Source organism: Talpa occidentalis, unplaced genomic scaffold (genome assembly GCF_014898055.3).
Source record: "Talpa occidentalis isolate TD23 unplaced genomic scaffold, MPIMG_talOcc4v2.1 talOcc4.5, whole genome shotgun sequence".
NCBI classification, from domain to species: Eukaryota; Metazoa; Chordata; class Mammalia; order Eulipotyphla; family Talpidae; genus Talpa; species Talpa occidentalis.
This window is the reverse complement of record NW_023604861.1, coordinates 83,148,196-83,175,563: the sequence shown is the minus strand read 5'-3', so window position 1 is coordinate 83,175,563 and position 27,368 is coordinate 83,148,196. Positions and strand designations below refer to the sequence as shown.

Sequence of the window (27,368 nt, the reverse complement as noted above, 5' to 3'; positions counted from 1 at the left end):
GACATACACATTTTAGAAAGTTATTTCTAACTAAGGTTTCCACCATGCTATGTATCTTCAACTTAGGTAAATGAGGAATTAAGAAGATAAAATGAACTTGGTAAAGATAAACCCAAAATATTTCCCAAGAAATCTCCACAATGTGCCCAATGTGCCATGAATTTAAAAACATTCTAATCTCTCCTGAGGGACATCTTGTAAGTTTAACCCAAAGATTACATGGAAGAAGAAATCTGGCCAGGTAACAACTCCCCAAAGATGGAGACTGTTGGAAAGACCCTCTTCCCTTTTCCATTTCCCTCTTCCTACACCGGATTCCCCCCACCCCACTTTCTCAATAGGGCCCCACCCAGAGGAAAAAGGGGCAATGCCGTAGAGCTGGGGCAGGTGGGAAGGAGGAAGTCCCCTACCCTTTCACATAAATGTCACTCATCTTCTCCCCCGTGATGCTGAGGTCATCCAGGATCACATCCTTGGTGTTCCAAACAATACAACGCAGGAAAAACCTGCGGAGAAGAATGACTCAGGTCCACATGGATTTCCCACCAAAGGGTGGTGCTCCACCCTGAGATGCCAGGAAGCCCGATCACCCAAGAAGTCTCCAATGCTTGCCTGGCCAGACACTTGGCCAGCCGACATGAGAGCAGAACCTTGTGGCCCAAGTCGCCCAAAGCCTGGCCCAAGAATGACCTTCTGGCCCCACCCACAACTCAGTTCCAAGCCAGTGGCTGGGCCTAGTCACCTTCTGGCTCTTCGTGGAGTGATGTTGAAGGGAGGTCCAGGCCGCCCCAAGGCCTTTGGAAACAGGTCAATCCACATCTGCAGCTTCCCCTGGGGAAACAAAACCCTGTTCTCTCACCAGCCTTCTTACTCAGCCAGCATTCACCAGCCACCTGCTCTGTGCCAGACACTTAAGGCATGGGACAGACAAAACCCAGACCCTCCTCGGAGGGGCCCACTGCCCTGTAAGGGAGGTGCCCGACAGGACCCCCCACTGGCCCACAGGCTGCTGACTTGGGTCCATGCCCAGGGATCAAGGATTAGGACAGGTTTCTCAGATACATGATGCTTGAGCCAAATCTGTGTTCGCCAGATGGAAAAGGGGAGTAAGGCATTTCGGGTTGAGGGAACGGCACATGTGAAGCTACAGAGGGTCAGAGAGCATACTTTAGTCATGGGGGGCTCAGAGGCTTTCTGCAATAGGAAATCACTCTACCTGCACCCCTCGGCTCCCTCCCTCTCTGTAAGCCAGCTGTTATTTCTGTTCCCACCTTACAGAAGAAGGGGCATGGACTCAAGTCACTGCCGTAGGCTCTCAGAGCTAAAGAAGGCAAGAGCTAACTAAAATCCCAACACCTGCTGTGCTGTGTGGGAAGCTGGTGGCCACAGCACCAAGGGGAAGAGGGGCTCAATTCCCAACAACAGAGGCAACGTCCCACAAAAGCATCCTTACAGCTACCCCGGCCTCTTTCTACCTCTAACCTTCTCTTTCTTCCTCCTCCTTCAAAACCCAGCCCTGAGTTCAGCCTCTCCAGAAAGGCCCCTTGGGTCTGCTACTCTTCATGTGGGAGGATGTCCTCACCCCTCCTGATGACTGCTCTCTGTGGCTGCTGTTACTCTGTCATAGAGTGCTGGCCACCCTGCTCTGAACACCCCACTGCAGCCCAGCACAGGGCTGGCCATCTGGAACACCACTGGCCACATGATAGGAGGGCATCCTGAGGCCAGGCTGAAATAGTGAGGCTTCAGAATGACTCACAGAAAGTCAGAGATCTGACCTAGGTAGGGATCAGAAGGTGCCAGAGCTCCTTTCCCAGACCCTAAGGCATGCAGGGAACCTGGGAGTGGAGGTCAGCCCTAAAAGTTCCCCTGAAAGCGGTGACCCCTCAGATAGTGGAGAAACACTGTCAAAGAGGGATTGACCAAATGCCAGCTCCCAGAGAGTACCTTGGGGCTGTCCATGCTGTCCTTGGGGCTAGCTGGGGGTCAGCACTCCTACCTGCTCAATGTCTGGCTGCAGGGGGCTGTAGAGAGGCCGGGACTCCACATGCTCGGGGACCAGGCCCTGCTGCTGGAGGACATGCAAGGCCAGACGCTCCTCCACAGGGCCCAGGTGCGGGTTCAAGATCCTGCCTGCCTCTGTCCCAAAGAGAAGGCAAAAATTGCCAGGGCTGAGTGAGCAAGAGCTGGTAGGGCTGGCTGGGTCTCAGGAAGCCCCTAGACCAGCACCCTCACCCCTAGCTGAGGCACACTTCTGGTCCTCATGTCTTGCTTTCTGTAGGGAAAATCTTGCTGCCCACCAACTCCCAGTGCCACACCTCACACCCTTCCCCCCTCCTCCACCACCCCTCCGCTCCATCCACACACAGTTACCCATCAGACTTGGCCTGCCCACTTTAACAATGCCACAAGGGAAACAGCCTGGAAATGCAGGAGGACCACTGTTTGAGTCTGCTCCTAACTGGCTGGGTGACTGGGCAGGTTGTTAACCACTCTTGGCCCCTAAGGCTTAGGCCTCATCTGCAAAAATAGGCAGATGTTGGGCCTCACCATCTCTAGTTCTCTGGCTTTCGTTCCCTACAAATTTATGACCATGAACCCTGGTCCCTGTGCTAAAGCTGCTCACAGAGTAACAGAGGAAATGAGACCACCCCTAAAACAGATGCACATTCTATAGGAAAGAGAATGGGGTGGGTTTAGGGCCTGATGGAGAGGCCTGGCTCAGCCATGACCTGCGAGAATCAGAAAAACAGGAGGAGGAGGGGATTTGGGATGGGGGGAGGCGTCAAACCTGTCATTCCCCTTTTATAACCTCAGCACCAACTGACATTGAACATCTCTGGAACCAGGGAATCAAGGGGCCAGCTGGGGCTGTTAACACCCCCGGGGATTCTGAGCTGCTCTGAGTTGGAAGTGGGGGAGTCTGAGCCACTCTGGGTGGGCAATGCAGGCATCCCAGACACGGGGTAGGATTCTCATGAAAAGAGCAGGCATTCCAGGGGCAAGAGTGAGTTTACTGTCTGCCTGCCCTTTACAGGCTGTAGGTGCAGGAGCTGTGGTACTGGTTGGGCACTGGTGATCTGGAAGCTGCCATCATGGTCAAGCTGACAGGTTAACGTAATTCAAGTAGAAAACTGTTTCTCAGAGGCGAACTGCACCTCAAAACTCTAAGCGAAATCTAATACCTAATGCCAGAAGCCAACTTGACCCTCACTCTGGCTTCAGACGCACCCTTCATCTTGCTTTCAGAAGGGACCAACCTGACCTTAGAAAGAGTTCTGACCCTGGCCTCTATCTGACCCTTGACCCTGACCCCACACTGACCCCTGACCCTTGCCCCACCTTGACTCTAATTTTCACTATTATCACAGGTAAGTACTGGTCCCCAAAGTACCAAGTGCCAGTTTAGCCCATCTTGGCTATGCTGGAGAGACTACACTGAAGATATGGAATATGACCAGTTGGACCCTTTTGACAGGAGAGAAGGAGGGAGAGGGAGAGCCCCCAGCCCCATGGTTTTGGGCTGACATGGCAGCTCACCTATTTCTTCAATGGTGTATTCTTTGTCCTGAAACACTACGTGGTCTGCCTGGTACGAGGGAGCCTTGATCCTGTGCTGCTGACAGAAGAGGTGGAGGAGTTGGGAGGGGCGGAGCTGGTCTCTCCACTGGTTTGGTCCAGAGCTGAGGCCCAACACAAGACAAATTGGAGCCAGTTCAGGATATTTCCCAGGCCAGAGGTGCACCGTGACCTGCACACCCACATATACACACTGCCTATCTTCGCTTTCACCGAGGGTGTGATTACTCATCATGACTGGGGAGCTACATTTTAGAGACGGTAGGGAAACTGAGACATGTATATATTGTTTAAATACATATAGAATTGGGACTTAAAAGTTTCCAGTTTCTAGATTTAGAGAATTAAACCAAGACAAGACCCAAATTGGCAGGAGGAGATAGGGATAGTCTACTCAGGTGTTCACTGAGGGGCAACATAAATCCCCTAAAGGTCCCTCTGGGCCTATGACCCATTGTCTGTCTCCCTTCTTCTCTCCCTCCTTCTCTCAGTAGAGTCTTAAGGACAATCAGATTACAAGAACCAGGTTCTTAGAGTCAGACAAAGAGGTTGAAATCCTAATCCCACAATTTATAAGCTGTAAGATCACTGGGCCTCAGTTTCCCCATCTGTGGAGGGGGACAAGACCCCAAGAGGACTGAGACAAGGCCTATCCAGGGCTGACACACAGGAAGCACCCATTTTTTAGAGGGCCTATTGTCAGAGAAGCAGCTGGCCCTGTGCACCTACACACAGTAGGTCTGAGGGAGTCCACAGCGAGCCCCAAACTTGGATAGCAGCCTGTTCTCCAGGTCGATGACTGTCTCCCCGATCTTTTCATCCTTGGAGAGGAGGTCATAGTCATACAGTGTGATCTTCAGGTCTTTCTCCAGAGGCAGAGTGCAGGTCAGCTCGAACATCCTGCGGGGCAGGGGAGGGGTGTCAGGCCAGAGCTGGCTCCCCACTGTCAGCAGGCAGGGCAGGAACTTAAAGCAGAAGGGGGTGGTGGGCAGGAACAGGGGCTTCTAAGTCATCCTTTGCTACCTCCTCCCCTCCCTGGAGTAGCCCTGCAGTTCATCCTCCTCATTCCCCTGTAGCTCTTAAAGCATGCCACCCACAGCATCTGCTGGGATGGTACTGGTATGTGTGTGTTTGTGTGTGTGTATGTGTGTGTGTGTATGTTGTCCCAAGCAATCTGGACTGTGCATATAGCAGGCGCCTGCCTGATGGATCACAGAATGAACAAATGACTTGGAACAGTAAATTACAAGTGAAGTTTTCACCAGGATAGCAGGAGACAAGAAATGTGAAACTCCAGAGCAAGGGACCAGAGCTCTGGAATTTACCAAGGAGAGGGTCTGGGACCCACTTTTGGGACTCAGGGTTTCACACCTAGTTCAGAGTCAGATGAAGCAAGGATTTCTGAAGACACTTCTTAGGAGGGAGCTCCTACTGTACTCTGAGACCCACCCCCTTCATGGGCATCACATTGGTGGTATTGTCCCCGCTCCCCTGCCATGACTTTCCTGCAGCTGGGGACAAGCCTGACACCTGGCATGAGCTCAAGGACATGACAGCAGCTGCAGCAGGAGCGGGGAGAGAGGCTACATTCAGAAGGTGCTGCACTCAAATCTGCTGGACCAGAAGACAAATGCTTCCTGCAAAGAGGGCTACCCAAAGGCCCCCCAAAGGCCCTGAATCCTGCTACCTGGAAACTGGGGCTCCAGCAGCAAGAGACTATGAGGAGGTCCATCTGAGCAGCAAGGGTGGGGACACTAGCGAAAGGCACACAGCATCTGCCACTCCTGTCAGGAGATGCAGGGGAGGCTCTGAGGGCCTCTCCAGAAAGATTCCACAAGAAAATAAACTGGCTTTAAGCATGTGCCACCCAGAGGGTGCCCGGTCAGCAGGGGCAGCAAGCACATGAGGTGGGGCCTCACCTCTAACACAGGCTCCCTCAGTCCTGGCCTGTGTGAGTCAGAACCTTGGTGACAACCCGGAGGGTGGGGGGGATGTGGACACAAAACAGGAACAAGAAGAAGCAAGCGCCCTCCTTCCTCCACACACACCATGTGCTGAACACAACTCTATACTCTAAGTGGATCCAGCCAGGAGACGGGGTGTTGACCCCCAGGGCCGTCTGATGGGCATCTGCTTACTGACTTCAGACCGAGGCCTTAAGACAGAGTGGACTGGCTAAAGGTGAGCAGAAAAATTCCCTGCCTGCCTGTCATAGTTTCCACTCAGGGAATGAGGGCAGAAACCCCACAGAATAAATGTTTACGGGGAACTGGCAGACAAAAACTAAGTTGTGCTTTGATTATATCCCCAGAGTTTGCTTGTTCCATACGTGGGTTGTAGAAAGAGTTTCTGCTCTGAAGTAAGGGAAGCTTGAAACCCCAAGCTGAGCAGCCTGGCTGTGATTTGGGGGAGACAGGGTGAAATGGAGTGGGAAGGGTGTTTCTGCACTCTCCACCTTGCCCTGGGCTTTGAGCCCTCCTCGCCATTCACTGCCTGTTCCATTAGCGGTGGCCCCAGGCCAATCACTGGAGCTCGCCAAATAGGGTTCTTCTCCCCTCCTCTTCCCTGCAGCCCTCTCCTCCAACTCCAGTGTGGCTGTGGCTCACCACTGACCGGCACTGCTCCCCTCAAAAACACCATCTCCCCAGGTGACTGGCTCCTCGATGCAGAGCTGTGACTTCAACTAGCCTGATAGAAACCTGCTTATGAATTCATCGTGACACTTGACAATATCAGAACACAGCAGGCCTTCTACAAATGCTTGAGAAATAGCTACCAACCTCCCCCTCTGAGTCGTCTTTCTCTGGTGGAAATAAGCTCACACGCAAACATTAAGTCAGGAGCCCTGGAGCTATTTCCAGCAAGGGCAGGGGAATCTTCCTTTTCTTATCCTTAGATTTCAAGTAAAGCGTTTTACTCTCTTGGATCACATTCTCCTCTATCTATCCATCACAGACAAATGCGGGACAATGAAAGAGAAAGATTACTAAATGAGGCATCTTACTCTAGATCCTGAGATGAGGGTTCTCATGCCAGATCCTGAGATGGTAAATGGACATCAAAGGCAAAACACAACTTGCTAACAAAGTCCCAAGTTTTGTTAAAAGGAAGACACCAATATCAATTTCTTAGTTTTGACAAATACACCACAATGATAGAATGTGTTAACAGTGAGGGAAATTGAGTGCAAGGTAAATGGAAACCGTATAGCAGGTTCCCAAATAATGTCATTTCGTTATAATGTTGATGAGAAAATATCAATCCCAGCCAAAGATGAAGGAACAACTTGATTCAAGACCTGCTTTTGTTATATGTTGTTTCATTCAACATATTTGTCACAATTTCCAAGAACTTACCAACAACTGTAAGTAAGAACTTGCTGTGCTATTTTTGTAATTTTTCTAAAAATCTAAAAATTATTCCAAAGAAAAAGTTCATCTAAAAAAAAAAGAGAAAAATTAGCAGACTTATACTATAGATTGCTGCTCTTACAGGTCTTTGATTGTGTTCCACTAGGAGCTTCTGCCAGGACTCAAACCTTTAGTGCCTAAGGAGGAGCTAGCTGAGATTAAACCCCTATAGGCATGCAAGATTTAGGGACTAAGCTCAGCTCCAGGAGCTGGGGACCTCCCAGTGGCAGCCATATCTTCCCCACTGGGGAGACACAGTCCTGCTCCCAACTTACTTTCCAAACACAGGTTCCAGTGTACAGGGGATGTAGTTATCCTGATCACTCAGCGATTTCTTCCCTATGGAGATCTTGATGTAAGGATCACACTGGAGGAGGAGACAAGCACTTAAGTGAAATCATTTTCCTGATACAGCTTTGAGGCCTCTTGAGTCCTCAGCCATCAGCAGGAGTTGCCATCCTGCCACCTGACCAGTCAGGGCCTGTCCTGCCCCCACACATGACACCACTAGGCCCTTCGTGGGCTTGCACCTACAGTCCAGCCATAGAAAAGGGGTGTGTGAGCTCTCTATTCTCCCAATCCACTGGCACATTGGGGTTATGGGCGTTGGGATCACACCTGTGTTTTCAGAAACACAACAGTTGTCTTATGTATGTGACTCGCTGTGGCAGGGGTGGGGTGCTCTGTGACCTGCACATCAGCAGATGAAAGGGAGAAAGATGGCCAGACTCTGTCAGCCCAAACTAGCCCTGACTGGTCTTTCCTGGGTACTTCCTGCAAGCATCAACATCCCCTCAAGTAGCCTCCAGAAGCCTCCAGCTGGACTGCTTAGGGTTCATCTTGGCATCAAGTCAGCATGAAGTGTATGAACTGACCACCATCGATGGTACCCAGACTGAGAGCCTGCCCTGTGGTCTCGCAGAGGGACAAAGGTAAATATGACTTCTCATCTTGAAAAGCAGGAGTCCAGGGTAGAACATCAGTCTCCACCCACAACCTCCAGGATACAGCTGCGCCTGTCTAAGGGGACAAGAGAGGACCCCAGCCCCGACCTCAGAACCCCAACTGCTCCCACCCTGCCTCTTCTTTCCTCCCTCTCTCATCTCACAACTTTACTCTGGTTCCTCCCCACCATCTCCCCATAACTCCAGATTCCTGTCCTCTTTCAAATTCTCCTCTGACTCAGGACCAGGACCAGAATGAAGTGATAAGGTAATTGCTTCAGGCATAAAATTTCAGGGAATGCCCAAAAGACTCAACACTCAAGATAAACAATATTTTCATGCAATATTTAAAAAAATGAAAGTCAATGCTAACACTTCATGATGAACGAAACACCAACTTTTAAATAAAGACAGGATGAATATTACTGATCTTTCCTTCAGCCTCAGCCTCTACCATGGCACTGCGTGGTCACCAATCCTGCTCCTCTTTCCCCCATCCTCCTCCACCTCCCCCACCATCAAAAAGCCCACAAAACACAGTGTCATCCTGCACCTTCCGATGGCCTGCTCTCATTCCAAACACACACTAAGCAGGCTCCTTGCAAAGCTTTACCAAAGCTTTTGACCCTTCCTGACATACTATTTTCTTTTCCTCTTAATATAGCAAACCCCCAACAATCCTTAAGAATCTATTCCTTTCATGAGGCCTTCCCATGATCCCCAAGTCTTGTACTGACTTTGGCCTTTTCTGACCTTCTAGAGCACTCAGTTCTTGTTAGAACTCCATCCAGTCACATCTCAGTTTGTTTGTCTTGTTTTCCTAAGTTTACTGTGAACTCCCTGGGCAGTTCATAGGTTCTGCAGCTCGTTTGTACCCCAGCCTCCAGTTCTGGGGGGAGGTAGGACTCTAGGAATGTTACCTTCCCATTGGGGTCCTTGGGCTGCAGGCCAAAAGCTCGGATGATATAGATGCGGACCAGGCACTCCTGAGGCCCCTGGGCAGCCAGCTGGTGGAACTGTCTTGGGGGCATGGGGACAGCTGGGTCTTCTGGGAGGGGGTAAATTTTGAAGTGGCCCTGAAAAGAATGAAGGGTCATTGTTCCTTTTTGTCATCACTGTCACCATTACAATCACCATTATGACCATTATTCTCATTTCTGCCAGGGTGATCACCACCATCATCAAGTCCAGTGCCATACCATCCTCACCATCAGATTCTGCAGCAGCAGCAACTTCACCACCTCCACACCCCAAGGTCACCAACATCGGCACACTGGTCTATACTACCCCTGTCCTCTTCACTGCTGCCACTCTGCAGCCTTCCCTTCCATTCCCATTTAAGGATTTACCTTAAATTCTCCAATGACAGATGGATCCTCCATTTCCTCCTGAGTCTTGCCCCGGTAGAGCTTGAAGGTGTTACAAAAGTCAGACAGGCCCTCAAAGGCCTCCACATTCTCCAATTGTGTGTCATAGACCTGCACATGTGGGGATGAGAGAAGAGGACAGAGAGAGAGAAGGGAGCAGGACAGCAAAGGAGGGGAAGCAGGAAAGAAGGGAAATGTGACGGTGTTAGAGTAAAGGAAAGGACAGAAAGAGAAGAAAATGAGGGAAAAGGGCCAAGAGTGAATTAGAGGGACAAAGGCAAAAGAGGGCAGGTAGGAGCGGTGGAGGAAAGAGAGGGATCAAGAAGGAAGAGAGGTAGGGAAGGAAAGAACAGAAGCAGAGATTAAACGGATGCAAAGAGTGGGAATTAAAGAGAGACGGGAGAAGGGAGCAGGATGCAAAAACATGGTTGATTAGGAAACAGGGGTCTCTGGTGAGTCACAGGCTCTAGGTACCTGAGAGTCATCATCTACACCGGTGTGGCATTGTTGAAAAGAAGAGCGGTGGCATCAAAGATCGAGCGGAGCATCTCTCTTGAACTACACTTTAAGTCTGTGAACTCGATGTACTAATTTCTCTTCGCAAACAACCAATGAGTTTCAGTTGTTAGAGCAGTGTTTTGGGATTCCTTGGGTTTAAATGAAGTAGTAGTTTCTATGCACATGATAAAATATACCTAACAGTATTATTGAAGAACTTAACGTATGTGTAAAATTGGTTATACCTGAAATGGATGGACAAGAAATTTCAGGTAAGTTCCTGTGTCATCTTGCTAAATATTATTCTCATGAGGGCTTTATGTTTTCCACAAAGACCAAATTCTCTCTCTTCCAACATTTAATAATGCAACTGATACTGGTTTGTTAGACGATATAAGTAAACATAAAGAAAAGATTTTTACTTCCTTAAATTCTGATTACCAAAATAAAAACAACTAATTGTATGGTTAGCATTTGGTATGTCATTTTGAATATATACATTTTCTTGTGCACTCTCTCTCTCTCTCTCTCTCTCTCTCTCTCTCTCTCTCTCTCACACACACACACATACACACAACCAAAGTGAAATCAAAACTTATGTAACACCCTTCTGAATGGCAATGAAATATTTAATTACATAAACAGATCATAAGTTTTGGTGACTACTTAGCTCTGTTCTTTTTAACCTTATTTTTAAAAACCCACAACAGATATTCTTGTATATATGCTTTATACATTTGTTTAAACTTATCTCACTGATAAGTCCCTAGAAATTAAATTCCTGGTCCAAGGTTGGCACATTTAACCAGCTGACGTGCACAACCAGGTTGCCGTGCATGTCAGGAAAAACTATCTGAGCTTATGCTTCCTGGCGCAGTGCACAAGTGTCTCTGTCTTCTAGTCCTTCACCATCACTACACACTTGCACATATGTTTAACTTTGTAAATGTGTCAGTGAAAAGGTATACTGAATTTTTAGTTTGCATTTCTTTGCCTTCTAGAGAAATTTGTATGGGTTTAACAGCCATTTGTATTTTCTCTTTGCCAATTGCTCGTCCTTGTTTGCACTTTTCCATCTGTCAATGTCTGATTTCTGCTCTGCAGTGCTCTGAAAGACCTCCTGGCATGGAGTCCAAGTTATGGATCCTTTGTCTATCAAATATGTTACAAGTATTTTGTCCCAACTCATCATTTTTCTCTCAGTTATGCTCATGATAGGAACAAAATATTGTAGATAGTCTCATCTAAACATCTTTTCCTTTACAGCTGCTGTCTTATAAGTCTGCTTAGAAAGACTTCACAGCAAGATTATTAAACTCAGTGTTCCTTTTCTTCTTGATTTAAATGCATTATTGCATTAGTATTTTATCTAATCTTTATGTACTCCATTATTTACCTGCTGTGAGGTAAGAATTCAGCTTATTTTTCCTTCCCGAATAGCTAATCATTTATCTCAGCATCCTATTTGTTTAAGCTATTTTTCCTCTTTCCATTGGTTTGTGATAACTATTAAATGCTATACTCCTTACACTTGTTCATGATCTTTCCATTCTGTTCTACTGATAGGTCTATTCTTCACTAAATTGTTTAATTGCTGTTTTTTCATAACGCATTTTGCTACTTGCTACTGAAAATTTTCCTTTTTAAAATTTTCTTGGGAATTCTTTCACACTATTTTTTGATATGAAATTATGAAACATTCAGCCCAGTTCTAAGCAAATGCACATTTGGGATTTTTGCTAGACTCACATTAAACTTCAAATGAATTTTGCAGCAGGGAATTGATATCTTCATAGTATTAGCTTTATTTATCAAGGTGTATAATCCAATTCTCAATTAACTCAAGGCTTCTGGTACTATGCTTTATAGTGATCTCCACATAAAGCCTCCACATGTATTGTTAGTGCTATTCAAGGTAGCTTTTTGCTAATATTGTAAGTGTGACTTTTCTTCCACTAGAGTCTCTAAACAATTGCCACTGTCTTACTGGGTTCCTCTGATGGTTCAATTAATTTTTCATTTGCTTCTTTTGCTTTTTCAGGTGGTCAAGCAAGTCACTTAAAACTTTATCTCCTTTTTTATAAAATGAATGTCCTATTTCAGTTGAAACTTTATTTACTTTGCTTCTACTTTTCTCATAAAAATATGTATATGAAATTGCCTATTTATGCCTGCCTTACCCTCATCAGGCCAACACTTGGCTTGGTGTATGATATATGATGCTTTCATTTTTATATTCTTGGCAAACCCTCATTAGTTTCACTTCTATTATTTGATGCATAATTAGTCTTTATTCTTTCATTTTAATTAAAATAAGTTTTTAAGGTTATAAAGTTCCTTTTAATGTTACCTTAGCAATCACCAGTATATTATATCAACACTATGTAGCACTTTTTCATTGTTTCCCAGATATTCTGTGATTTTGGTTTATATTTTCCCTTTCACCAAGAATTGTTAAAAGAGAGGGCTTTTGAAACATTTTCCAGATAGAGGCAATTATTGATTTCTAATTTTATGGCATTATAATCAGAAAACATTGTCAGTGGTGTTGAAACTTTTTGAAATGTGTTAAGGTTTTCTTTGTGACCTGTAACAATCAATATTTGTACTTATGTCATAGTACATAAGTCATAGTACATAAGTCTCTGTCTTCAGACTACAGAGTCCAATCAGCTTAATAATTACGCTGCTCTGCTATATCCGCTCATATTTTTTTTGTCCCCTTGACCTGGTGTGATATGGGAGATATAAATTAAAATCTCCCCCTACCAACCAGTGTGTTTTTCCCTCTTCTATCTCCTGCAATTACTGAACATCTATAAATATTCTTATAACTGTCGTACCTTGGAATTATACTATTTAGCACTAAGAGTGTCATTCTTTGTCTCATTTAATGTGAGGGACCTATATTCCCTCTGGTCTAATATTAAGATTGTGATTGCTTTCTTTTCATTTGCATTTGCCTGGCACACTTTTTCCCAGTCTTTTATTTTCAACCTTTATGAGTCTCTTTCTTTTAGTTAGAATTTACTTTGAGATCTAATTTAAAGCTTACAATTAATATGTGATTGATAGGACATGCATTAATATGACAGTTATGTTATGTCTGATTTTACATTATGTTTATATATGTATTTATATATTTTCTAGTTTCATAGATTTTTTAAAATATCTAATTACTTTGTCTGTTTTCTGTGATGTGTGTGTGTATTCTTCTGATAGCTAGAATGAGTTTATGTTATATTATCATTATTATTGTTATAAATTTAGTATATTAATAATCCTTTCAGTCCTCTATGTCTTCACAGACAGTGTTTAGGAGTTCCCTACTATAGCGATAATTAAACAATCAAATTTCATCTCTTTCTCCTCCCTCTCCTTCACTGGATTTATACAATATCATCCTCCTTAATATTTACCTTGGCACTGTTGCTAATCATTTGCCTATACACTCATTAACTGATTTGCCAACTTTAAATGTTTCTTAATTCTATTTTTCTTATCATTACTCTTATCTGTCCTCTTTCCTCCTTCACCTATATTTAGACATTTTCATCATAACTACATTTTCAGTATACATGATATTTACATTCCATCCTGTCACCTTAACCCTTTCATTTGTTTTCATTTTAGGTTTAAGGAAAAATATAATCACAAATAGTCCTTTTGTTGTGTTTTTCCCAGTTCTCTCTTAGTTGTGATAGCTCCTAGTTAAGCTCCCGTCCATCCTGGAGTTGTTCCCCAAGATGAGCTCATGGCAACCCCACTACCTAGTTCCTGATATGCACACCTGGGTGTAGTCTTTGTGTTTGAAAGGCTGCTTAGTTGAGTATAAAATCCTTGGGTCACCCCTTTTTCCTTAATGATCTTACACGTGGCGCTTTACTGACTTAGGATAGTAAATGTAGCTTTGGAGGAGTTGAAGTCACCCTGATGTATTTCCTATTTTAAAGGATGATGTGGTTTTTGTTGTTGTTGTTGCTGGGAAGAAATTCTTTCTTTGTCTCTAAAGTCCAATAATATCCATTGAGAGATGCCTCAGGGTTGCCAATATAGCTGTTTTTCCTGATATACAATGGACTTGATAATATGTAGATTCAAATATTCTTTCATTTCAGTGAAGTTTATCAAACTATTGTTGTGATTGTCTTTCTAAGAAACTCCAATTATCTCATTGTTTTGGTTGTCTTTCTAAGAAACTCCAATTATGCAAATGTTGGATCTCCTTTCCCTGACTTCTGTGCCTGTCATTTTTCTCTTTATTCTTTTACAACCCTTTATTTACATTTTACTTTGTGTTTTGTTATTTCTGTCCTCTGTGCCCCTACTGTATTTTCGAATGTGCCCCTTCTGTCCTGTGCTTTTTCTTATTTCTTGTTTTCTTTGCCTTCTTTCCTGTATCTTACCAACTCATATTTCATCTCTTTTCATCATCCTTTAAGTTATTTCATTTCTGCTTTACATTCTGAATGTCTCCTTTCGAAAAAGATCATAACAAATTGCTTTATCTCAGTTGCTCCTTGGCAAAATGTTTCTCGTAGTTATATTCTCTTGATTTGTATTTTTTATAGTATTTTTTTAATTAATGCTGTGCTTTTTCTTTTATTATTACTTATCACTATATGTGTTGGATTTCTCTAAACCGGTTCTTTCCTTTGTTCGCATCACAGAGGAGGACTGCTTCCTGCAAATATGGCCCATCTGTATGATTTTTGTGTAACTCTAACTTCTCTGCTTCTCTGAACCAACCAGCACAAAGAGGTTCTCCAAAGTTCCCATATCTGCTGTTGTAAACAAGTGATATTACTTTTCTATTTTATGATGAAATCTTAGTTTCAGGCACTATATTTTTAACTATCTATTATGAAAATTTTCAGGCATACCCAAAACTAAAAAGAATATATAATAAACTCCCATGTACCTACAACCTGTCTCAAATAATTATCAACATTCTTACATCTGGAACTATAGGGCTTTCTGCTAGTACTATGACCTTTCGTCATTTTCATGCATCTTCTCTTCATTTACTGCCGAGTGGCTTCTACCCAATCTCAGTTGCCTTTGGACAGTCCTTACATGTATTTTGGAGTCTGCGGGTTTTATTTGTTTCCAACTTTTACTGAAAATGGAGTTTGTGGGTTTGAATGATTTCCAGGAGAAAAGGGGAAAAATGCTGACTTACGCAGCCATGTTCATACTGGAAGTCCCAATAAAATACTTTTTAAATTTCCAAGTGGTTGGTCTTTCTGTTTAAACTTTTGTTATTAATTCTTCATTTTATTACATTTTCATCTGTCTTGTATGATTTCTGCTTTTGGTAACTTATTACTAAACTAATATGTGATCAAATTTTATAAGTATTCTCTGAGCAGTAGGGAAAAATGCATTCTTTATTTTTTCTTATTTTTATTCTCTATTTTAAAAGCACAATGTTTGATGTAACTTAAAAAACATTTCCCGTGTCATTCAGATCTTTTATTTCCTTATGTACCTATTGCCTTCTTCATCTGTCTAAAAGAAAAGTACATTGAAATTCCTACCATAGCTTCAATTTCTGTTATTTTATGTTTTTATTTGTGTGAGATATTAGTTTAAATATTCTTATCCATTTTTTAAGTTGTTCTAAGCTTTATTGTTCTATGTATAAATATTTAGGAGTTTTTTTCATTGAGGTATAGGTATAATTTATTATATAACACAGTCCATTTTGTTTCTTTTGCTATTTATTTTAAATTCTCTTTCTCTTTTGTTTGCACTTACTTATTTCTTTACCAAATTATGTATTGTTTAGCCATTCTAAGTTGTATTGTTTTAGATGTGTCTTTTAGAGAAGGAATAAATTTTGACTTTTGATATAATCTGAGTCCTTAGAACCTATAGAAGAATTTAGTGTATTTTTTTATTTATTATTTTTCTGTTGTATTTTTCTATGATTTCTGTATTTATATATTTTCTTGCTATATCTTTTGTTTTCTATCTTTTGCTATTGAAAGTATGAGTTGGTTTTTCTTCTTCCCATGCTAGTGATTTCTAAAATGTTTTCTTCCCTACCAATTATGTACTCCATTCTCTCCATAATGCTACAGGCTACTTTTAAAATTCATATTGGTGGTAGTAGTTTCTTTATTTTCTTATCCTTAAAGAACCAATATTCCTTCCAGTTTTGGTTTTTCTTCAAGTAACAGGTTGAATGCATTTTGTTTTGGACATTTCACTTGGATACTGTCAGAAATCTCCTCAGAGAGGTCAAGTTGAAGGGCTGTGTGCCAGTTCAGCATCCGGCATCTGAGGGAGTAGCAAAGGGGCCAGGGCCATGGGCCACCCTGGCAGAAGTCCTCATTCTTACTTAGTTTTTCTCATTTTTTGGCAAGGCCACAGTACCATATGTCAAACCTAATGTGTCGGGCCTTCTTCCTTGTACACAAATAGTTCTGTCTCTTTGCCCAAACTCACACACCCAACTACCAACTCAAAGAAGAACTTGCTGCCTTTGGAGCCACTGCTGCTGCCTGGGTCTCATCTGTAGCCATAATTTGCCCAGAAGTCTCCAGCTCATCAGAGACTACTCTTGCCACCTTGTCAAATCACCCTCCAGTGTGTCCACCAGAAGCGTTCAGCCAGCAGAAAGCCAGGGTCATCAACTTCTCCATCCAACTTCAAATACTATTTGTCTGCTGCCCTATAGGGAATTCTTTGGACCTCTCCCATGTGTCTGAGCCTTGCCCAACTCTTGTTCTCTAAATAGGGCAGCCAGTTTAGCTAGTGAAAATATAGGACAACCAGTTAAATTTGAACCAGTTAAATTTGAACTTCCTATAAACAACAAATAATTGTTACATTGGTATGTTTCATTCAATATTTGAAGCACACTTATACTAAAATATTACTCATTTTGTATTCAAAATTCAAGTGTAATCAAGCATCCTTGATTTTATCTGGCAACACTATTCAGGACACTATACAATTCCTTTGGGGAAAGACTTTGAGTCATCTCTAGTTATCTTTCTGAAAGTAGTCTACTTTTAAAAATGTAATAGTATTTGTGGAATTTCTTCAAAACACCAGAAATTGGCTGGCTCATCTGTTTTTTGTTGTTATTGTTTGTTTGGCTTTTTGCTTTTTGGTTTTTGATTTTTCACAGGAACAGAATTTACCATATTTTTATACGTGTTAGTTTCTACCCAGCTATAGGGGAGGGGGGAATTAGAGATACATTCTTGAGCTGGTTTTTCTTCTTATTCTACTATAAACTTTTTATTATAGAAAAATCCAAATAACTTTAAGAGACTGATAGTATAACAAATCCTTAAGGACACATCTCCAAGTTTTACCAATTCAATATTTTGCAATTTCACTAATTTTTAATATTTTTAAAAATCTATCAGAGAGTCATCCATACTATGTATATTTTCCCTTATTTTCTTTTTCTTTTGGGGGAGCTGGACAGCATTTGAAAAGAAATCCTAGATATCATTTAGCCCATACATATTCTACTATTTCTCAGAATTCTTCCAAAAATGCTTTTTGGGTTATGCCAGGCCACATTGACTTTTGCTCTAAATTGCTGGATGACCTTTCTCACCTCAATGTGTTCATCTAGCTTCATCAGCCCATAGGCACCAAACAAGAAAATAAACACCTTGATATGTTCTCCTTCTATTGTGTCTTCCACTGCCCATTCATGTGCCGGGGATGATTAGATGTAAGAGAACATCTTGGAGAGTCTCACCTTTAGAGTGTCAAAGTCCTTCTCCAAGTAGGAGCCACACTTTTCCCTCTCCCCTGTTGAGGCATAGAATTTGCTCCACCAATCGATGAACTCCTCCTCCTGAGTGGATAGAAAGAAAGATACAACAACTCAGAGCCAGAATTTGCCAAGCAAGGCCCTTCTGGACCAGACACCTTGCAAGAGCTGGCCTGGACTTCAAAGAACTCCTTTTGGGTGAGTTCAGGAAAGCAGAGAGCTGGCAATTCCCACCTTTGCAGGAGCAAAGGTGGCACAGAGCAGAATAAAGCTTTAATACTTGCTTGGAACTGAGAGGCAGAGGCTCTAGCCTTGGTCCTACCCCTCCCCATTCATTGCAAGACTCTGCTTAGCTCTTGGGACCTCCCTTCTCCCTCTGGGTAGTGAGCATAATCATTAAGGTACCCCTGCATTCCAAAGACATATTGAGGCTAAAATCAGAAGATGCATAGAATAATTCTTTGTAGGAGAGGGATATCGACAATGTGTTATTTATGCATAACATGCAGTATACCCAGGAAAACTCAAACCCCAAAAACCTATCCTGACTCCCCCCCCAGTCCCAGCAAAACATAAAAGCTTCCCCCAAGATCAAATCAAAGCAGAGTCCCAGAAACTCAACCAATACTAAGTGCCCAAAAGACACTGTGCCAAGTGGAGAAATCAGGTGAGAAGAAGGAGAGTCTGTGACAACACACTCTTGCCCTTTCCTTCCTCCACTAACTGTCATTCGTTGGACAAGGTGGACAGGTCCACTGTGGCACATGCTGGTTTCCCCAATTTTAACACCACCTGCACTTGGACTCTCTACAGGCCCTCTTAGCTCTTATGTCTAGAGTGTTCCTCCAGCTGTGTTCTGTGCAGGTGTGTGTGTCCTGTTGTCCAAGGAATCAGCAAGTTCCCTGAAGGTGGGAGGGCCACTCTTCCCCCAAAGCCCCACCTAGGGCCAGGCACTTAGTCTGCACCTGTCAGTCCCACTAAAGTTCACCAGTTCAGTGGGAAGAGCCAAGGACAAAGTGTCAAGAAAGTCCACGTGGGACTCACTTTCTTCATCTGTATGAGAGGGTGAGGCTAGGAGGTCTCCCAGGAACACCTGCTCAGAGTCTATAAAATGAATTGAATGTCTATCATAGAGTTTCTAGACATGCTGGTGGCTACCTGCAAACCAGTGGCCAGTCTTCTAGAAAGTCTGGCTTACTAAGGGTGAGCACAAGCTGAAGCCCGCCCAACAGTACCTGAAGGGGCACTATGAGGACAGGGTACGATAAGGGACACAGCTGCAGCCAGGCTGGAAGTGTGGTCCTAACACCCTTTGCAACGCAGTCCCCAGGCACACAGCACAGACAGCAGGTGCCAGAGACAAGCCGAGTCTGAGAGTCTTTCTCTGACCAACTTACCAGGAGGGTCTTCTGCAGCCAGGAGAAAGGAAGAGGTTCGGGTGTGTTAACATATGGGGTAGCAGAGTTTTCTGGCTCATAATAGCTCTAGAAAAAGCTGGCACTGAGCAAGGCAAAGCCTCTAGCCCTGAAATTTTAAGTTCACTTTAAAGAAAAAATGCTATGGATGAATAAATAAATACAGACGTACCTATCAAACTCACATAATCATCAGCATACAAAAGAATATACCTACATAGACATGCCCAAGAGAGAGCCAGATGCTGACATACACATATACTCCCCAAAGGACACACACAGACACACAGGCAGATATGTGCATGGAGCTAAAAATGGTTAGAAGGAATTCAATTTAGCTACTTGATTCCTTCTAAATCTTTATTTTCTTCCTCAGTCCAGATACTTAAAAATCTGGGTTTACGGCTCAGGCTCAGGCACAAACAGGCAACAACGTGGTGTGTTGTGCAAAGACATGACAGGGACACAACCACTGTGGGAAAGTTTTTACATTTCCCTCAGTCTTGAAAAAAACCCAAGTAAATTTAAAAAAAAAGAATATGGAGATGGAATCAGACTAATACCATTAATAGTGTCAGTTAAGTAGACAAACATTAGGTAATCTAAAGACAGGAAATCTACCTTCTGTTCCAGCACCAATGGAGCACTGAGAAAAAAATTAAGCCACAAAGCAAATCTCAATAAAATCCAAGAAATAAAATCCATATCAGTTACATTCTTTGACCATAACGCAATAAAACTAGATACTAATAAGAAATTTAAAAATTAAAAATCTGACCTTTCAGAAATTTAAAGACACACTTAGAGAGCCCTGCTGGAAAGTTTTAAAACCAAAACTATATCTAAACTAAACTAAAATCACAGATACTTAGAAAACACAAACAATGTGAGAACTGGGGCCACTAAAATTTGTGGGTCATTACTAAGTATGTACCCAAAGGAAAATTCAGTCTTCAATGTTTTGTTTTTATACCAAAAAAAACTGAAAGAAATAAATTGATAATACAAGAAATTGGAAAGATAAAAGCAGAAAAACTAAAATTTTAAAATGATGAATAGAAAGTAATATACTAGAATATTACAATTGATCATTAAGCCTAGAGTAAAATTTCCATAGACCAATAAATAGTTATGAAATCTAATGCTGAAAAGTAGAAACACCAAAGAAAAAGTTACAGGGAAAATAAAAATATTAAGAGACTAAGACTTACTATACCCAAATCAATGACAAAACCTCAGAAAATCTAAGTAGATAATTTTCTAGAAAAAATATAAATAGCCAAAATTGATTCAAAGTTTGTAGAAAACATGAAGAGATCAGTAACCCTGGGGGTGGATCAGATATCAGAGAACTACCTCCAGAAAAGATATCAGGTCCAGATGGTTTCTTTGGAGGAAAGTTCTATCAGTCTTTCAATGAATAAATCGTTCTTTGTTCCACAGCACAGAATATAGATGAAGTCTCCCCATTAATTCTGTGAAGCCTGACACACACACTCTTATACACACATATATATACTCTGTCCTAAGAACAGGATGGAGACAGATAGAGAGAGAGAGAGAGAGACAGAGAGATGGAGAGACTAATCCCATTCCTGAGATATAAAGAGCCTAAATAAAATAACAACAGATTGCAGAATAGCCCTGGCATGGTCAAATTGCATTATTCCAGAATGCAAAGTAGTTCACTATCAGTGCATATGGAAAGAAAACCCAAATGTTCCTTTATAACAGAAATATTCAAACTATAGCCCACTGGCCAGACACCTGTTGTCATTTAAACATTATCTGAGGCTGCTTTATAGCTGCAACAGAGTTGTGGACCCATGAGAGAGACCTTCCCGATTATCCCCCAGACTTAAGATACTTATTGTCTGGCCCTTTAAGAAAATGTTTTCAACCCCTGATCTATACATGCAGATACTTATTGTCTGGCCCTTTAAGAAAATGTTTTCAACCCCTGATCTATACATGCAAAAGAAGAAGCATAAAGAAAGGAGTAATAAAATTTTTCACTTATTCTTAAGTCAAAGTCTCAGTGGATTAAGAATAAAAGGAAGCCTCTAAGCAGTAAAAGGAATGTTAAAGCAATAGCTACCACTGTGCTTAATAGTACCAGACTTTCTCCCTTTTGGATTTTTGTATATGTGGCTGCTTCTGCCAATAATTTTCATGTGATATGGATATAAAGAAGTAGTAAGTCAGGATAGTGGGGAGCCAGGTCTTGGAAGTCAGACTAGTAGTTTTCAAATTCTGCCACTCCTAGCTGTATGACCTTGAGCAACTACTTAACCTCTCTGTGCCTCAATTATCTTACCTGTAAAATTTGATAAAGTTATTGTTAGGAGTAAAGGAATCAATATATTGCTTACAACAGTCCCTAGCACATAAAAGCTATATAAATGTTTAATGCCATTGATTGCATTAATTGTTATCACTGTTATTGATATGATAATATTACTATTATTATCAGTGGTCAGGAGTATAACTAGCTAAAATCTCTCCATAAGGCAATTTGGCTGCATGCTCCCACAGCCCTAAAAATGCTTCAGCAATCCTATTCTAGAAATCTATCCCAATTAAAAAAATCATGAATAGGCATAAAGATTTAACTTCATTTTATAATAGTGAAAAATTGGAAACAACTCAAGTGTTCAACAATAAGAAACTATTTGGGTAAATTTCATATCCATATGATTAAATGCTATGCAACATAAAAAAGATGCTGTAGAAACATATTTATTTATTTGAAAGCTATTCATAACCAATGAAATTAATAAAAGGTTAAAAATGAATAATGTGATTACATTTTAATGAATGGACCAAACCCCAAATGTTCACAGCAATTACCACTGAATAAGATTATAAATGTTTTATTTATTTCTCTTTTCACATCACTCAAAATGTCTAATTTTTCACTGCATGCATGTGTTCCTTAATTTTTTATATACAATAATTGTTTAAATCTTTGGATCTTAAAACAAAGAGCAATAGCAGGATGCTTCAAAATATACCACCAAGAAAGTGAAAACCTACTTTATAGAATAGGACAAAAGATTTGTAAATTATATATCTGATAAGGATTTGTAACCAGAATATATAGAGAACTTACACAGTTCATTAATAAAAAGACAAAACCATTTTTTAAAATGAGCAATGGTTTTAAACAGACATTCATCCATCGAAGATACAAATGGCTATAAGCACATGAAAAGATGTTCCCCATCCTAAGTCACAAGGAAATGCAAATCAAAAGTATAATGAGAAAACTTTCACACACCCACTAGGACGGATTAATCAAAAAGTCAGATGTTAACAAGTGCTGAAGACATGGCGAATTGGAACTTTCCTACCTTGCCTGTGGGAATGTGAAACGGTTTAATTACTTTGGAAAAGTGCAACAGTTCCTCAAAAAGTTCAACAGAGATTCAGCAATTCCACTTCTAGCTAAATATCTAAAAGAAATAACAATGTAGAACCACACAAACATTTGGGCATGACTGTTTACAGCAGCATTATTTGTAATAGTCAAAAAGTAGTAGGGCCTCCCTGATGGCGTAGGGAGTCTCAGCGCTATCACGCTATTGCCACTGCAGCCAGAGAGCTGACCCACAAGGCACAGCAGATCTCTCCTGTCTCGCCAGCTGCTCCCCTCAGCAGTGTATTTCACTAGATCTGCCTGCTCTGCTCCCTACTCTGTCTCTGGTGATTCCTCTCACCCACCCGCCCCCCTCAACCCCTGGCCAAGACCCCAGTTCTTGTATGCATAAATAAATAAAAATAAATCTTTTTTTAAAAAAAAAGTAGAAGCAAACCAAATGTCCATCAACCAATGAATGGAAAAGCAAATGCCACCCAGCTGCACAAGGCATGCTACTAGATATAAGAGCGCGGGGTGGATGACACAGGCCACAGCGGGAATCGCAAAGACCACATAGTGCATGATTCCATTTATACGAAATGCCCAGAATAGGCAAAGCTATTGAGACAAAAAGTAGATTAGTGGTTGCCTAGGGCTGAGAGTGGTGGGAGGAAATGGAGGCGAACTGCTCTTGGGTTCTAGGGTTTGTTTTGGAGTGATGAAAATATACTAAAATTGATTATGGTGATGGTTGCACAACTCCATTAATATACTAAAAAACATTGAATTACACACTTAAAATAGGAACTTGTGTTTATGTGGATTATCTCAATAAAGCTGTTAAAATGAAAAAGAATTAATGATGAAATATAAGTGTCTTGTTTCTAAACAAGAGAACAAAAGCAGAAATCTGAAGTATTTATCCTACAAAAAAAAAGTTATTTTTTGAAATAATAAGAAGTTGATCACCTAAAGGACTTAAACCCTGCCTCACCCAGTTTTCCCCTCAAGCCCCTCTCAGCTGCTATGTGCTCATCCCTCCAAGTCCAGCCTGTGGCTGGCCCTCCCTAGGCAGAGCCCCCACCCATGAGAAGCATAGCCTGGTCACTTTCCTGGCTCCTGGTAGCACCAACTGCTCTTCTGCTCAGTGACTTCTGTGCCCTATTCCCCCTGTTTCCACAGGTAAATCCTCTTCTAATTGCCCCGCCCTTGACAGAAATTATACACGCAGCAGAGTCGTAAGCAACAAACAATCCTTCCCCACCTCTAAATTCTCTCACCTTAATCTTGATCCATTGTACTTATGGATAACCCAACCTGGGTTTAAATCCAGCTCTTCCCCTCCTGCATATGGGCCCCATGGAACCAAATGTGGCTGAGGGTGGGGGAAGCAAACCAGTTGCCAGACTCTCTGCAGGTCTTGTTGGGGCCTGACAGGGGCTACGATGCTGTCCATCTACCCACCTCAGATCCCCCGCCTCTGCTAACAACACCATTCCACACCTGCTCCTTTCTCCTCACACCTCCAGCATGTTCTCTCTATCCTCGGTCTTGACCAGTGACCCAGCTTCCTCTTTCTCTTAGAAAAGGGAAGTGAAGGGCCTCCCCAGTGGTGCAGCGGTTGAGCACTGGGTTGCGAAGCTGCCCGCAGTCTCTGCAGCGCCGGTTCGATCCCCGGCCGACAGACCTCTCCTGCCGTACCCGTTGCTCCCTTCAGCAGTGTGTTTCCTCAGTCTGCCTGTTCTGCTCTGGTGAATTCTCTCACCCTCCCGTGCTTCTGACTGTACCCAGTGCTTGTATAAATAAATAAATAAATCTTTAAAAAAAAAAAAGAAAGAAAAGAAAAGGGAAGTGATCAGAAGAGACCACGTTCTACCTTCCCTCATATACAGAGGGTGCTCTCTGTGCACCCTTACTCAAGGCCATCCCTCCACTGGCACCCTGGGTCCCATGCCCTACTCAAGGACATCACTCCATGATTCTCCTCACTCTCCCTGAGTCATCAGAACTCCCTCTCTGCTGGATCACTCCCATCAACATGCAATCAGGTGACACCAGGGCCCCATGACTTTTTTTTAACTTTCTAATCACACTTCCTCTTTGGTTTCCACCGCATTTCTTTCATCCTTTAATAGAATAACCTCTTGAAAAAGGGATCAACACTTGTCTCTAATTCCATTTTTTTAATTCTCTCTGCTCTTCCACCACGTTTGTCAAGACCACCCATGACTCGGGCCTCCGAAATCAATGTGGGAACAGTATCTGACAGGTGGTTTTTCCTCTGTCCTTGAAGAGAAATGGCCCCCCAGCCCACAGAACACCATAGTGGTGGTCCCCACTTCACTTGCCATGTCTTCTCAGTCTTCACTAAGTCCTCCTTGACACCCTCTAATCATCTGTGTGTCGGAGGGCCAGTGCTTGAACTGGACTTCTCTCCAGCCACCCCCACTCCCCACCCCTAGGGTTCTCCTCTGATCCTACATCTTCATATAACATAGATGCTGGTGAAGCCCACACTGAGAGAGGGCTGAGCTCTCTCTACCCATAGGACTCCTCTGACCTCCACTTGCCTATTTGACAACCTTTTAACACTGAGCCAGCTTTCAAGCTTCTCAAATGTACCATGTCCAGATCCAGTCCCCGAGCATTCCCCACTCACAGTCCTCCTCATGTAAGTGAATGACAGCTCCTTCCTTCCAGATGCTGAAGCCAAAAGCCCTGCTGTCACCTTTAACTCTGCTTCCTCAGCCCCACTTTCACTCCATCAGCAAATCCTGCGGTTGCCACCTTCAGTATGTATTCAGAACCCCATCACTTCTTTGCTATCATTACCTCCCTGGTCCAGCGCCCATTACTTCACACCTGGATTATTGCCCCAGGCTTCTAACTGGCCTCCCTGCTTTCACATGTGTCTCAAATCTACAAACACAACAACCACACACTTCAGGACAAGTCACCCCTCGGTGCTAATCACTCCAATGATTTGCCAGCTCACTCAGAATGAAGCTAAAGCTCTTTCATCAGCCCCAGTGATCTCACACCTCCCTGATGACTCATCCTCCCACTTCCTTCCTAATTTACACTGCTCTGGTCACAAAGCCCTTCCTGCACCCTCATCTTCTCCCCATGGCTGCAACTCTAGTCCTCAGATAGATCCATGGGCCACTTCACCTCCTTCAAGTGTTGATGAAAACGTAATGTGCTTTACTCTCCTTATTCACCATATTTTAAATCACAACACCCTTTCCTTGCTTTTTCTCCCTAACAATTATCACCATCTGGCATTTCATAGAGTTTGCTTAGGAATTCGTTTATTGTGTCTCCTTCCCCATGAAGGCAGAGATCTTTATCTTTTTAACACCATATCCCCAGTACTTAGAACATGATCTGGCACAGATTTGGAGTTCAGTAAATATTTGATGGCTGTATGAATGCCCTAACAGCAGCGGGGGCGGTGGAGGGGGGAAATCCTTGGCCTTTAAATTTCTAAAAGCAGATAATGTGCCATTTAAAAAATCATTTAAAGAGAATATTTTGTCCCACCAGTTTTCCAACCACATATAGAGGGGATGAGAGTGTAGAGGGGAAGAGGAAGCAAGAACTGGAAATGTGTGAAGATTTCTGATAAGACACCCCACACCCTGTCCCTCAGGTTAGCTCCAAAGCATCTATGAAAGAGACCCTTCCATAACTTTGAGGATCTGGTAAGCAGTACCCACCCAGAAGTTGGCAGAGGAATTGGGACATGGAGCATTTGATACAAGATAGCTGCATGGGTATCCTGAGACAGAGTGCCTGGGGGAGCCCTCTGTGTTTCCCATAGGCCGGAAAGTATCTTGAAGAGCTGCCAAATTTTACCCTGCTCCCCAGGACTAGAAAGTTAAGGAGAGAGAGAAAGAGCATGTGTCAGGGGATCTGAAAGGATCTTGTGGCCAAGATATCAAGATGCCATCTGGATGATCAATGGAGCTAGAGATCCAGGGCAGACAAGATGAGGTCCCTCCCTGTGGAGGTCATGACACTGTAGAAGCCCAACCCAGAATTAGGCTGCCTCCTTGGGGTGAGGACAAGGAAGAAAAGCCCAAAACTGACTAAGCTTAAACCTAAACTGTTGAGGAATAGCAGGATTTTCTGCCATCAGGAAAAATGTGATCTCGAAAGAGAGATGGAGTTGAATTACAAAAAAAAAAAAAGTTGTATTTTTAACACACTCACAGATGTGACTTGAAAATATCGTTCCTGCTATTTCACTAATCTGGCTTTTGATGGAGCTATTTCAAGCCCACTTCTTCCTCCTCTTCTTCAGGAAGTCCAAGAATAAGTTAGCACAGCCATATGAACAAGCCCCACACAAACAAGACTGTTCTCCCACATCTTAACCCAGATGCACCAAGGCCAACCAATCCTCTGATGTTAGTGGAATCCCATAATCCAAAGTCCCAAAAGGGAAACAGTTGTATGTTCTCTAGTTCTGAGTGTGTTCTTGACCTCATTTTGCAATAGTTAAGCATGCAGTCTTGGGCTAGGGCAAGGAGGAGAAACAAATGCAGAAGTGTGATTGTTGAGGTGTCACCTCAGGCTTTAGCAACAAGTCTGGCCAATAACATTTTATTTCCCCATGCCCTGGGTTCAAGGCCCTGCAGTATTCAGCCAGCCAAGCAACCAAGTCTGATCAAGGCACGGACTGGCTGCCTCTCCAATTTCAGCTAATAGCCAACATTCAGTTCCTGAGCAACCAGAGTCACGTAACAAAGACATGCTTCTCTAGGTCTGATCCAGTGTAATGGGCACCCTAATCCCTCTGAAGACCCAAATCAGCACGGCACATTCCCAACGTTTAATGTCCCATTTTCATTCAGTGGCCTAACACATTTCATAAATACAGACAGCAAAATTGACACCAATAATTGTAAGTCTGGCTTCTGCGAAGTGAGGAAAGGGGATGGAGTGGGAGATCACTTATGCTTTCACCCCAGAACGACCATTTTATCAAAGAGAAAAGTTTCTGGTCAAATTTACTTGTCATCAAGGTCATAATGTCAAATCTTGG

At 42.8% G+C, this 27,368-nt stretch overlaps 1 protein-coding gene across 9 annotated transcripts in view; it reads right to left on the bottom strand.

The window, feature by feature from the left end:
• DYSF (dysferlin) overlaps window positions 1-27,368 on the bottom strand; it is a 204,254-nt gene that overhangs the window by 15,978 nt on the left and 160,908 nt on the right. For all 9 annotated transcript variants that reach the window (XM_037527596.2, XM_037527598.2, XM_037527600.2 and 6 more), the window contains 9 exons: window positions 17,528-17,626; window positions 9,283-9,411; window positions 8,854-9,009; window positions 7,265-7,356; window positions 4,309-4,479; window positions 3,541-3,683; window positions 2,000-2,139; window positions 743-831; window positions 411-506 (listed from right to left, as the gene is read on the bottom strand). In XM_037527596.2, coding sequence (XP_037383493.1) covers window positions 411-506; window positions 743-831; window positions 2,000-2,139; window positions 3,541-3,683; window positions 4,309-4,479; window positions 7,265-7,356; window positions 8,854-9,009; window positions 9,283-9,411; window positions 17,528-17,626 — 1,115 coding nt within the window. The remainder of the gene's footprint in view (window positions 1-410; window positions 507-742; window positions 832-1,999; window positions 2,140-3,540; window positions 3,684-4,308; window positions 4,480-7,264; window positions 7,357-8,853; window positions 9,010-9,282; window positions 9,412-17,527; window positions 17,627-27,368) is intronic.